Source organism: Chlamydotis macqueenii, chromosome 1, assembly GCF_036417535.1.
Source record: "Chlamydotis macqueenii isolate bChlMac1 chromosome 1, bChlMac1.mat, whole genome shotgun sequence".
NCBI lineage: Eukaryota > Metazoa > Chordata > Aves > Otidiformes > Otididae > Chlamydotis > Chlamydotis macqueenii.
The window spans coordinates 24,806,837-24,818,948 of NC_141556.1; the positions used below are offsets into that span (position 1 = coordinate 24,806,837).

Sequence of the window (12,112 nt, forward strand, 5' to 3'; positions counted from 1 at the left end):
GTTTGTGGTGGACATCATTCAGGAATGGAAGACAAAGGAGTTCCTGGAAGTTATAGAAATTATTTTTGTATGTTGTACGTGGAGGTGTACTGGTAGTGGAACAAAGGGGAATTGTGATCTTATGATATGATTTCCAGTGTTTTGAGCCCTGTGACCCAGCCAGGGTTTTTTAGGAAGAGGAGAAAACCTCCTGAAAATATGGTTGTGGTAGCCATTCAAATCAAATTAGAATCCAGAATATGAGTAGGAGAAAAGCAGGGCTACCAAAATCATGAAAATGTCTCTCTACGACTCAACTTGTCTGTATTAATTCCATGTGCAATATTCATATAGGTTCTAATAACAGTGCTGGATTAATGGGTGAACATGGGTGTTTCATTCAAAACATGAAACTGATAGACTCTGTTGGTGGGACAGGACATTAGTGCACTAAGTTAGGATTTGCTAGAGAGTGTTTCAAGGAGTACCGGGACAAGCGGTGGTGGTGGCAAACGTATTTTCAGGTTTTAAGCATCTTCCGTTTGCATTGTGTATACAGTTTTTCATGCAGTAAACCCCATCTGTGAAGCAGATCATTTTATATGCTTATAGTTAATTTACTTTTCTTGAGTAATACGCTTCACGCTTATACTATGCCCATCAGTAGACTCCATTTCTTTGAAAAAGCAAGAGAACACCTATAGGTGTGTTACATGTTGTCAGCTTTCCTAAGCGCTTTAGGCAACTAATTTTCAGGACTTCCTTTAAATAGTTATAAAACTAAAATTGCTGTAAATTTGGAGATAATCACACCAGAGAATGAGCAAACTTCCAGAAGGGAAGTATAGAGTTAGCGTCCTTTAAAATTTTGCGAAACAGTTGAGAGGGCAGAGGAGAGGCAAGTTTGGCTGCTGGGGCTGGGTTTCACATGAACACAGGCTGACTGGGAGGTACTTTTGTTTGTGGGGTCTGGATGTGGTTTGCGCACGTGTCAGGATGGGAAAAGCCAGGGTTCTGGTGGTGAGCTCTGGGCTTTGAGATTTTTATGTATGGACATGCATAGGCATACCAAGGCGTGCTTTCTATTGAAGAGCTAATTGAATGTCCTGTGTAGCTGTGGGCAGTGATTCAGGACTTTACCAGCTCCCGAGGACACAGAGCAGATGGGGAAACTGTTCGTATTCCCCCAAACACTCATATGTCACATATTGCCTTTTTGTGTTAAGCAATCTGGAAGAAATACTGTGTACCTCTATAGTTTTTGAGGCTATTGAGACTTATGTTCTTAGCATAAGGAGAATAAAAATAATTGACTGACATTCAAATACTGTTTGATTGGTTTGGTTTCTTTGTTCTGTCTTGGTGTCTAAGTATTGAACAAAATTGCTAAGGCTTAGATTCAGCAAAGTATATTATTAATTCTTAATTTTAAAGATGCAAAAGTGTTCTCGTTCAACAAGGAACTTCAATATGTGCCTAGTTTTCATTACAGTGACAGTTTAAAATGTACTGCAGTATCCTCATGGAGCACTTCATTTATCTTTTATGAACTGTATTGCCTGCACGAGCTGGATCTTGTTCTTAAAATGCTTTTGTGTACCAAAACATTTTAAGAAGTACTTTTTCCTGTAACAAAATAAAGTAGGGAAAGGCCTGACATTTTTTTTTTATTTGTGTTTTGTTTGTTTTTTAAAGCATTTTTATGCAATGGAAAGTTTCACAAGCACTTGCAAGAAATTTTTGTTCCCATGGTCATCCGCTACATCGATCTCATGGAATCATCAATTGCCCAGTCCATTCACAGAGGTCTTGAACAAGAGTCATGGCAACCTGTCAAGTAAGTGCTTTCTGCAAGATCTGAACAAGCACCTGCCTATAGCTTTCTGTCTAATCAGGTGTTCTCCCCTGTTGTCCTCTAAATATTCTATTTTTTATTGTATTCCTACATTGTTTATTTCTTCACAGGAGCATCACCAACAGTCTTCCTAATGTAGCTCTTCCAAAAGTTCCAAGTTTGCCTCTTAATCTTCCACAAATACCTAGCTTTACTACACCAACCTGGATGACTTCTTTATATGACTCCACGTGTGTATTCTTCAATAACCTTCTGACTGTGTCAGCTCTGCATGGCCTTGCTAGTGTTCTGTGCAGCTGTATTTGGATTGCATGGTGTTTATGATCCCTTAGTTGGAAATTATTGTCTCTTGGGAGTGAGCCAAGCATGGAGTTGCGCTTTCTAGTGCATTAAAATGTAGCAGTCTTAAACCTGATAACTTACAAAATCAACTTGGCAAAGGTCTGTCATAATATGAATGGTGTTTAATACCCTAAACAACCTAATGACTCTTCTGAATTAATAAGCAGTGGGGAACCTTTTCGAGAATTGATTTTAGATCATGGTTTTGTAAAGTGAAGCAACCTATCGTATTTTTGCATGAGTTTGGTTAACTCATTGTCTATTGGTTCTGAAAAGAATTTATTGCAAATTTTGTCATTAGATTAAATGTTACGGGGAAATAGTAAAAGATTAGTAAGTACCCAGAATAGAAGTACCTCCATTTCTTTGTCTGTTTGAAAAAAATATATATTTCTTTTTTATTTCTCCCCAACATTTCAGTGCTCTTTTCTTAAAAAAAAAAAAAATAGAGTAAGTGTTTCCTGTTCTGTGGGAATATTCCCATAGTTACTGGCCTGATTTCTGTGTGAGGACACATTGATATATGTTAGAGAAAGGCTCAAGAAAAACTTCATTTTAGCTAAAGTTGTATTAGGAAAGGATGATTGTGAAAGACTTCAAAAAAAACGCATGTTCAAGATGCAAAGCTTGTTAATATTATTTCAAGTCAAGTATTGCCTTCTCAAGTTTATGATGGAGTTCAACACTCCTAACAAGCACTCAGATCCATTACTGAAAGAGTTGATAGTTTTTGCTCTGCCAGACTTCTGGCACTTGTCTGTTGAGTATTATGATTGTTGTTCTGTTCCTAATACCTCTAAAAGTTGACAAAATTCCTCTTAATCCTTGGCTTTGGTACCTTTTGTGTTTACTATAATAATACTAGGTTTCTCCTGATGTGCTTAGGCAAGTCATTTCAGCTTTGAATACAAACTAATTGGTCTTCTGCTACTCAAATTCCTTTCTCTTATCCCCATGCTTTCAAGGGATACTTTTTTTTTTAAAGAAAGCTTTCAGAGTTAAGAGCTGTTATAATCTTTGATGTGGTCTTCTTACAGTCTGTATTCTAGCAACCCCATCCAGTAAAAATAACTTGTACATGTTAAAACTCATGTATTTTGAAAATTGAATTTATAATTAATATATAATAAATAAATAATCTAGTTGGAGGATTATAGTGGTAGATCTTTCGTAAATGAAAGTTTTGGTGTAGCAATAAATTTCTAGACTGTATTTTCAAAAAAATGTGCAAGTATAGTAAAATTCAGCCATCGGCTCATCCCCCTTGCACATCTTCTGGTATTAAGGTTCATAGTGTGTATGACAAAGTATGCATAGCATCCTAAACTAATCAGTGAGGTTTTCAAAGTGTTCAGTGAACACTGGGGTTGACATGTGCTGTAAGCACTTGCCAGCGGTAGCTGTCGCTCTGCTGCTTCTCAAGAGAAGTGGAGATGAGCGGTGTCGGTATGGCCATCATCCTCTTTCAGCTGCCCCACACAGCATTAAAGAAGAGGTCTGCCAAGGTGCTGGCTCCATTGTAGGCACCTCTTCATGTTCTTGTTCCTTAAATGTAGAGCTTTGAAGTTGCATTTTAGAAAATATGTATAAATTAACATTCACGCTTGCAGGTAGTATTAAGTTACCTTTGTAATCCTGTAGAATTCAGGTAGTATTTTAAGAATCACCCTTCCTATGTCCTACTGAAGAGCCAAGTAACTTCTCAGAATGGCCATGTATTGTATTTGGATCAAAAAATAAAAGCAAAGGCACTGCAAGTCAATTATTCCTCCTCTCCTTTCACATAAAAGTTGCTGCAGTTCTTTTGAACATTAATAGAGAAGATTGTTTATAATTTTTAATTAACTGTTGCTTTTTTTTTTTTCCTTTTCACATGTTTTGGAGCAGTACATGTATGCCACGTATAACAACACTTTAGAAAAATCATTACCTCGTTTTCAGTTGTTTTGGCTTAACCTTTTATTATTGGGCATTGGGAAGGGAGATGAAAGGGGGAAAGTGTTATGAGTAGTAGTCTGTTTTTCTTGATTAGTCTCAGGAGAGGACAACTCAGAGGACACCTTGGCTAGACATGCAGAGCACTGTGGATTACTGTTCCATTTGGCTGAAGACAACACCCTTAAAGAGCAAAAAAGTTTCAATATTCTGTAAAAGCTTCTAGTCAACCACAATGAGGGAATTTTTTTCCTTATTCATTAATTCAAATGTACTACTTTAAATTGCATTTCTGTTCCGTTTCTTATTTTAAATTTAATTTCTCTGCCTCTTCTGAACCTAGCTCTTAAGTTAGATTGGTGGGTGATTTTAATTGTTTATGGTTTAAATTATATGTTATTATTTTCAGTGGAGACATGGCGTAGATTCACTGACCAAAAATATTGTAAATACAGACCTGAGGTTGTCTGCTGCTATCTGGTGACAGTCCAGAACATCAGGTTCAGCAAAACTTAAGGCTAGGGAAACATGGAATAATAAACATGCTTACAGGAAAATAGTCCTGTCTTGTCTTCCAGCCAGAACAGGTAACATTAATGGAAATGTGTCAACAATATTCTTCCAGCTGTGGCTCTGCTATAATGAGTGACAAGAGGGATCAGCTGGAGCAGTCGCAGTGCTCTGATGGTGATATGAAGGGATCTGGTCTGAAAGTGTCTGAGCTCTCACTCTGGACCTCTCTCTGTGTTTGTGCATGATGAATAAGTCAGGAGGCCACTTTTCCCTGTTTTGAGGGATTACATCTGCCATGTTGCATACATTCCTGCTGTAATGCTTGCCCGCAGTAAAGTGGAAGGAGGCCACGGTTTGTGTTTTTAAGAATGTATATATTTATACATTCTTAAATATACAATTATACAATTTAAATGTATAGCCACAGGACTGATGGAATAGTGAAATTTAGCTGATCTACCTTCTGTAGAATAAGGAGTTTTGAATATAGCTAGTTCCTATTGAACATTCTGGAAGACAAATGTATATTGTGGGCTAAATTTAATTTCTTCCAAAAATACTAACAAGCCGGAAGAAAGAAGAATCAAGAAACATGTTTTAGTTTCTTGATCTTCAAGTTACCTTACTCTTGAACTATGTAGGAGGAGCCATGAGGTAACTCTGTCCCTAATATCTTTGAGGGACTATACACAAGCAGTTACTTACTACGCAGAAATTCTGCTCCATCCTTCCCTCTCATCTGCTCATAGAAAATAGAGAGATGGGGCAAGCACCATTTACTCTATAACAATTGAAAATCCTTTTCTGTTGAAGAAATTCTCACTTGAATTTCTGAGCCCTGAATGTATGTCTTGAGGCAGCATAAAGGAAGTAGAGCTGGAACTTGCAAGCTGGGGGCTCACATAGAGCTGGTGCCCTGTTTTGTAAACAGTCCCCACAAAACACTCATGGGTAGTAACTCAGTAATAACCTTAAAAAAAGATAATTACAGTAATTTATAAAATCATAATTGTTGCCCTTGGTAATGGCAAGGACGTAGATGTAAAAGTGGAAGACAGCTTTTTTAAGTCTTGTGGTTGATTGAGAATGTCCTTGGATATTTAATAATTCTCCTATATTTTCATATCCCAAGCTACCTTATAGAGTTTGACATCTAATCAACAAACGACATATTCTGTGTCTACTCTGAAGTCGTGTGTGTGCTGGTTTTTCCGCCAGTGTGCTTTATTAGTGGACTGTTTGCCTAATTGCTACTGCTTAGAGAGCTGGCAGGCCTAGTGGGAAGCTGCCTCTCAGCTATCGGTGGATAAGTGAATTGCTTAGGAGACTATATGCAGCTCCTATGTTTAATATTCTGCAGGGTCTTGAAGAAACATTGTGTCTTGGATGTTTTTTTGCTGTGCTCGGTGTGATGCAAGGCATAAAGCCATAAAATAATCTAGGTTAAAATGGACTTCTGAAGATATCTGGTCCGATCTCCCAGTCAGAGTGTGACCAAATACAAAGTTAAATTGCCATTAAAAAAAAAATAGGATGGGCATAATATTTGCCCCTTTTAATCGTTGGAAACCTACTCTTACTGCCATGACCTGATTAAAAAGAGTGGACAACTACAAGGTACCTTTTGCACAAAGAACTGGTGCTGAAAGCTTCAGTTTTGATCAGCAGAACAGTGAAGTTTGTACTTGATTTTAAAAATATAGATAACTATATTGTATATAGTTTAAAAAAAAAAAAAAAAGAGTACCAGTTCCGTTTGCTGGTAGAGCAATATTATCCCATTCATTAGACTGAAGTAGCTTTACCATACAGGTTCAAATAAAAACTGTCCAACAGCCAGAGACGTGTCCAGTCCCTTCACAAAAAAAAAAAATTTCTGCAATTATGAATGTAGATTCAAATGCTTTGCTGGTTTGATTCAAATGCAGGAATTCCTCCTGCTGCCAGGAGGAGGTAAAAACTGAGTTTGGCTTTTCTTCATGTTACATTTTATGGAGTATTAAACCCAGAAGTGACAAAACTGACTGCTAGTAGGGAAAGCAAATCTATGGACCGTACAACCACTTCAGGGTATTGAGGTGTGTGCTGACAATTAGTACAATTTCTAATGCTTTTACTGAATAAGGGCTAGGAAAAAGCCTAAAATCCAAATAAAATAAATATCTGGTACAAATAGCAGTAACAAGTTGATTGAAATCACAGGTTTCTGCAGCATTTAACAAACAAATTTGATGTTTGTGTCTGGATGTGTGAACTAGGAAAAAAATAGTTGCTGTTGTAGCACTTTATTTTCCATCTGCATCTTCCGAGTTTAATATTTTAGTCAAATTCAAATGCCATTGGACAATGCCAAATAAAAAATTGGAGAATGGGACCTCAAAATTATATGAAAAGAAAATGAATGAATGTTTCTCATAGAATGAATTAGTGTTTCCTGAACCCATGTCTATTATTACATTTATTACAATTATGAATCTTTATTTGGCAGTATAATGAAACCAAATTAAGTGGCTACGAGGGAGTGAACGTGCATAAGAATACATTGGTGTTATCGAGAGCACATTAGTCCTCCTGAGTCCTAAAGAATTTCATTTGGAATTCCATTAGGCAAAAAAAGAAAAAAACTATGGAAGAAAAAAATATGGTTAAATTGTATGATCTGATGATGAAAAATGGTAGTTCTGTTTCTTGAGAAAGTATGTTTTGTTTTCTAGAAAATATTTGTTCTTATCAATTGTAATATATATACTGAGATTGTCCCCGTTTCTGTACCTATATAATTTCTCTTCTTCTTTTACCCCAGTCATCTCAAAAAATTGACTAAGTTACTTTTGAATCAAATATTGTGTATAACGTAACATCTACTACTTCACTCACTGCAAGTGTACACAGGAGATGTAGTGAAATCTTCAATATTTGGTTATCATGTAACTTAAGAAATAGCCCAATAGGATCATAAACTTTCTAAGGAGTGTTGGTTGTTTGTTATTTCTGTTTCTTAATTAATCTTAGCAGTCCCATGGGCCATTTTCCTGTTTCTGCTGTTTTCTTTCAGGAGCATGATGTGGTGTAAAATTGACAATTACTATTTAAAATAAGTGGGGAAAATATGCGTGTTATCAAAAAGGCCTCTTTGAAACTGTGGGATATCCTCCTATGCATAGTGAAGACATCAAAGTGTGCGCCATTTAAAACTAAAGCTGAAGTCAGGGTCGGCCAGTTGGAGCCAGCCTTTTCCCTCAGCAGGCACCACCGCTCCCAGCTTGGCCCTGCTGCCCAGCCCTTGCTGGCCGCTCCCTTTGCCTGGCCTGGCAGCCGCTTTCGGCACTGAGACGGCATTGCAGAAGGCAGCGATGGCTCCGAAGCTGTGGTCACATTAAGGCAATGGGGCAAGGCGGGCAGTTGGGTGGGTCTAGAGGGTGGTGGGGTGCTGTGAGACCAAAGCAGTGCTCCTGCTGCATCCGTGCTGCCTCTTCAGAGCCCTGAATGTGAGCTGTGGTTTGCTTCACTTCTCTTGGTTAAGCTGATGTGAACCACTGAGTGTGCTGCTGTCTGAGGGGTGCATTAGATTGTTAGGTATTAGAGGTCCTTGGTTTATTTTTTAATCTGACCCTGCTCTGTCCTGAGCACACTCAGCGTCCACTGACTCCTTCTACGCAAGATGGAATCACTTAACACTTTGATAATTATGTTCTTTTGTCATGAGACAGAAGAAAGAAAATGACAGTAGTGACGTATTTAAACTATTTGGATCTGAACTGGGACTATCAGGCAGAGTTTTCATTGCTTGTGTCACTAGCATCCTGGAATGATACTATTATGGCTCCTTAAACAATAACCTGGGCGTTACAATACAACAAATGTAATTAATCCACGGTGACAGTGGAAGTCTAACTGTAATTACTGCTAAGACTAGCCTTAAATTGTTGTGTCTTATCACAAGCAAATATCTTTAAATTTAGCAGTTCATTCAGGGTGAAAGAGGAACTTTAAAATCACATGGACAATCTGAGGTGACATGGTGCCATATTAATCCCCTGTTTTGTTTGTGCACAAATTTCTTTAGTTTCTCTTCTATTTTTTCCACCGGGATCTGATGTTATTCACCCAGTTAGAATTAATGAGTGTTTATCAAGGGACTATTTGTCTGGGTATCTCTTTTACAATATTGCTACTAGCATCCTCATTTCTTTGGTAGGCTTGTCAACCAGAGTTATGAAGGCAAGGAAACATATGTGCAAAGTCTTCACTGTTTTGAAAAGGTCCTTACTAATTAATAACTCCTTTACCTTTTATTTTTCCTGTCTTGATCTGAAATTTGACCTACTTCATTTTCCATGTTCCCCATCATCCCATCTACCTCCCTAGCCCGTCGTATTTCTCAGCTAACAGATGGGAACTATTTAAAGTTTTCTGTGACCATTTTCACTTTTGTGGAATAACAGCAACTGTGCTATGAGATACAGTGAAGTGAAGGAGGAAGATGGTGTGATAAGGAAAATATCTTATTACCTTAGATAATTCTGTGGCATTGGGATAGAAATCCATACATTTATCTTCTGTTTCTTGGGGACTTTGTTTTGTTTTGTTTCTTATAGGAATGGCTCAGCCACATCCGAAGATCTTTTCTGGAAACTGGATGCCCTGCAGATGTTTGTTTTCGATCTTCACTGGCCAGAACCAGAATTTGCCCACCATTTAGAGCAGAGACTTAAACTTATGGCCACTGACATGATAGAAGCCTGCGTTAAAAGGTACAGTTGAAAAGATCAATTAAATATTGGGAGAGATTTGGAAATTAACATAGGAACAGCCATACTGGCTCACAGAGGTACATCTGTACCAAAACCCTGTTTCCTGCCATGATCAGTAGCAGAACAATAGGGAAAGGTCATAGGAATCAAGGCAATTGTAAAGAGCTCGTGACTTGTGTGTATTTCCCAGCATTGGACAATCAGCAACTTGGCAAGATCTAGGAAATACCAAGGAGAATTTCTACGTATGTTGTGAAGAGTCCCTTGGAAGTCAGTAAACCAAATCTCTTTTCTATTCCATATTTTTGGCAAATATTAACAAATCTCAGAATTCTACTAAAATAACCTTTTTATTTTTGTACATTTCTCTTCTCTATTACTGTATTATTCTTTATTTTCAATTAATAATACTATTTAATTTGTCATTATTTTAGAGTACTGTCTCTAAGAAATACATTACAAACTGAAGAGTATACATCATTTCTGCATTTATACAATAAACAAAAGTAGGCTGTCTGTAAGTCATCCAACTGAAACTAAGTTTTATATCACTAAGCTTGTGGAAATTATAGAAAACACAGTGTTGTTTTTTTCATGAGCTGTATCTTGTAATTACGGGTATATTCTTTTAAATTAAGCATAGGTGATTTAAAAAGATCTCTGCCATAGATTTCAGTACGTATCATTGAGTTTAGAAGAAATAGCTATATGTCTAGAAAATATACAGAGATGTCCTGTTAGGTGCTTCAGAAGCCATGGTCCCACAGACAGAGAAAACTTTGTCTGGACACGTAAAAATATTTATTTTGAAAAAAAATAAATAGAAGAATAGGGAAAAAATAAAGGAATTTTGTAGACAATTTAATAGTATTAATCAGAAAATATACAATATTTATAAGGAAGACTAAAGAAATAGGGAACCTTTATCATCCGTCAAGGTTGAATCTAATAATACAGTATTTTTTTATTTTCTGTTAAATATAGTAGGAACAAGGAGAACCTTAGGCTTAGTATATGAGCCTATTGATAGAGCTGCCACGATGAAATCATGGTAAAAAAGGCAGAAGCATTTCACAAACATTTCTGTTTGATTGTGGGAGGAGTATGATATCGTGAATGAAATAAAAGTTTAAGCTCTGTAGCAAAAGAAGATCTGAAAAATACCTGCTAAAATTTAAGTTGTGTAAGTTTACATCCATCTGTTCTAAAGAATTTGGCGTAGAAGCTCAGTCAACTACAAATATCCAACAAATCATAGAATCATAGAATCATAGAATAGTTAGAGTTGGAAGGGACCTTCAACGGTCATCTAGTCCAACCCCCCTGCAAGAAGCAGGGACATCCCTGACTAGATCAGGTTGCTCAGAGCCTCATCCAGCCTGGCCTTGAACGATTCCAGGGATGGGGCATCCACCACCTCTCTGGGCAACCTGTTCCAGTGTTCTACAACTTGCATCATAAAAAAGAATTTTCCTAATTTCTAGTCTAAATCTACCCCCCTCTATTTTAAAATCATTACTCCTTGTCTTATTGCAACAGGCCCTACTAAACAGCCTCTCCCCATCTTTCTTGTAGGCCCCCTTGAGGTACTGGAAGACCGCTATCAGGTCTCCCCGGAGCCTCCTCTTCTGCAGGCTGAACAGCCCCAACTCTCTCAGCCTGTCCTCATAAGAGAGGTGCTCCAGCCCTTTTATCATCTTTGTGGCCCTCCTCTGGACCATCTCCAACTGCTCCATGTCCTTGTGTTGGGGGCTCCAGAACTGGACACAGTACTCCAGGTCGGGTCTCACCAGGGCAGAGTAGAGGGGCAGAATCACCTCCCTCGACCTGCTGGCCACGCTCCTCTTGATGCAGCCCAGGGTGTGGTTGGCCTTCTGGGCCGCAAGGGCGCATTGCCTGCTCATGTTAAGCTTCTCATCCACCAGCACTCCCAAGTCCTTCTCCTCAGGGCTGCTCTCAATCCATTCCCCGCCCAGCCTGTATTTGTGCCTGGGATTGCCATGACCCAGGTGCAGGACCTTGCACTTGGCCTGGTTGAACTTCATGAGGTTGGCACGGGCCCACCTCTCCAGCCTGTCAAGGTCCCTCTGGATGGCGTCCCTCCCTTCCAGCGTGTGGACGGCACCGCACAACTTGGTGTCGTCAGCGAACTTGCTGAGGGTGCACTCTATCCCACTGTCCATGTCGCCGACAAAGATGTTGAACAGGGCTGGGCCCAGCACGGACCCCTGAGGGACGCCACTCATGACTGGTCTCCACATGGACATTGAGCCGTTGACCACCACTCTCTGAGTGCGGCCATCCAGCCAACTCCTTATCCACCCAGTGGTCCATCCACTCCATATACTGAGTATGTTTTCATGTGGTCAAAGATACCGTACATCAGGTGACAAATAAGGTAAATTATATCCGTAGGATGAATTGTATTAGACAGTAGCAACTCAGGAAAGAGTGGTGGAATTGTTCTATTGTAATTCTTATAGTGATATTAACATGACCTGTATGACTTCTGAAAATGGAAATAGGATGCTTCTGTTCCCATCTTCTTAAAATATTGTGTCAGTTTCTGGTAGTCACATTTAAAAATAAGATTGGAAGCAAAACATTACTTTTATATTTATGTATTCTGAACTATTATAATTCATTTCAGTGACTGCTCCTTATTTACACTGGTGTGAGAAGAAAATAAGGGGAGGCTGTATTATGTATCTCTTGATACATCTTACTTTTCAAC

General features: G+C 38.5%; 1 protein-coding gene across 5 annotated transcripts in view; it reads left to right on the top strand.

The window, feature by feature from the left end:
* The window catches only part of CADPS2 (calcium dependent secretion activator 2), a 317,678-nt gene that overhangs the window by 263,448 nt on the left and 42,118 nt on the right, over positions 1–12,112 (top strand). For 3 of the 5 annotated variants that reach the window (XM_086747222.1, XM_086747229.1, XM_086747251.1), the window contains 3 exons: positions 1,675–1,816; positions 1,945–2,064; positions 9,223–9,378. In XM_086747222.1, the coding sequence (XP_086603348.1) occupies positions 1,675–1,816; positions 1,945–2,064; positions 9,223–9,378 (418 nt within the window). The remainder of the gene's footprint in view (positions 1–1,674; positions 1,817–1,944; positions 2,065–9,222; positions 9,379–12,112) is intronic. The other 2 variants (XM_086747235.1, XM_086747243.1) reach the window with 1 other exon arrangement.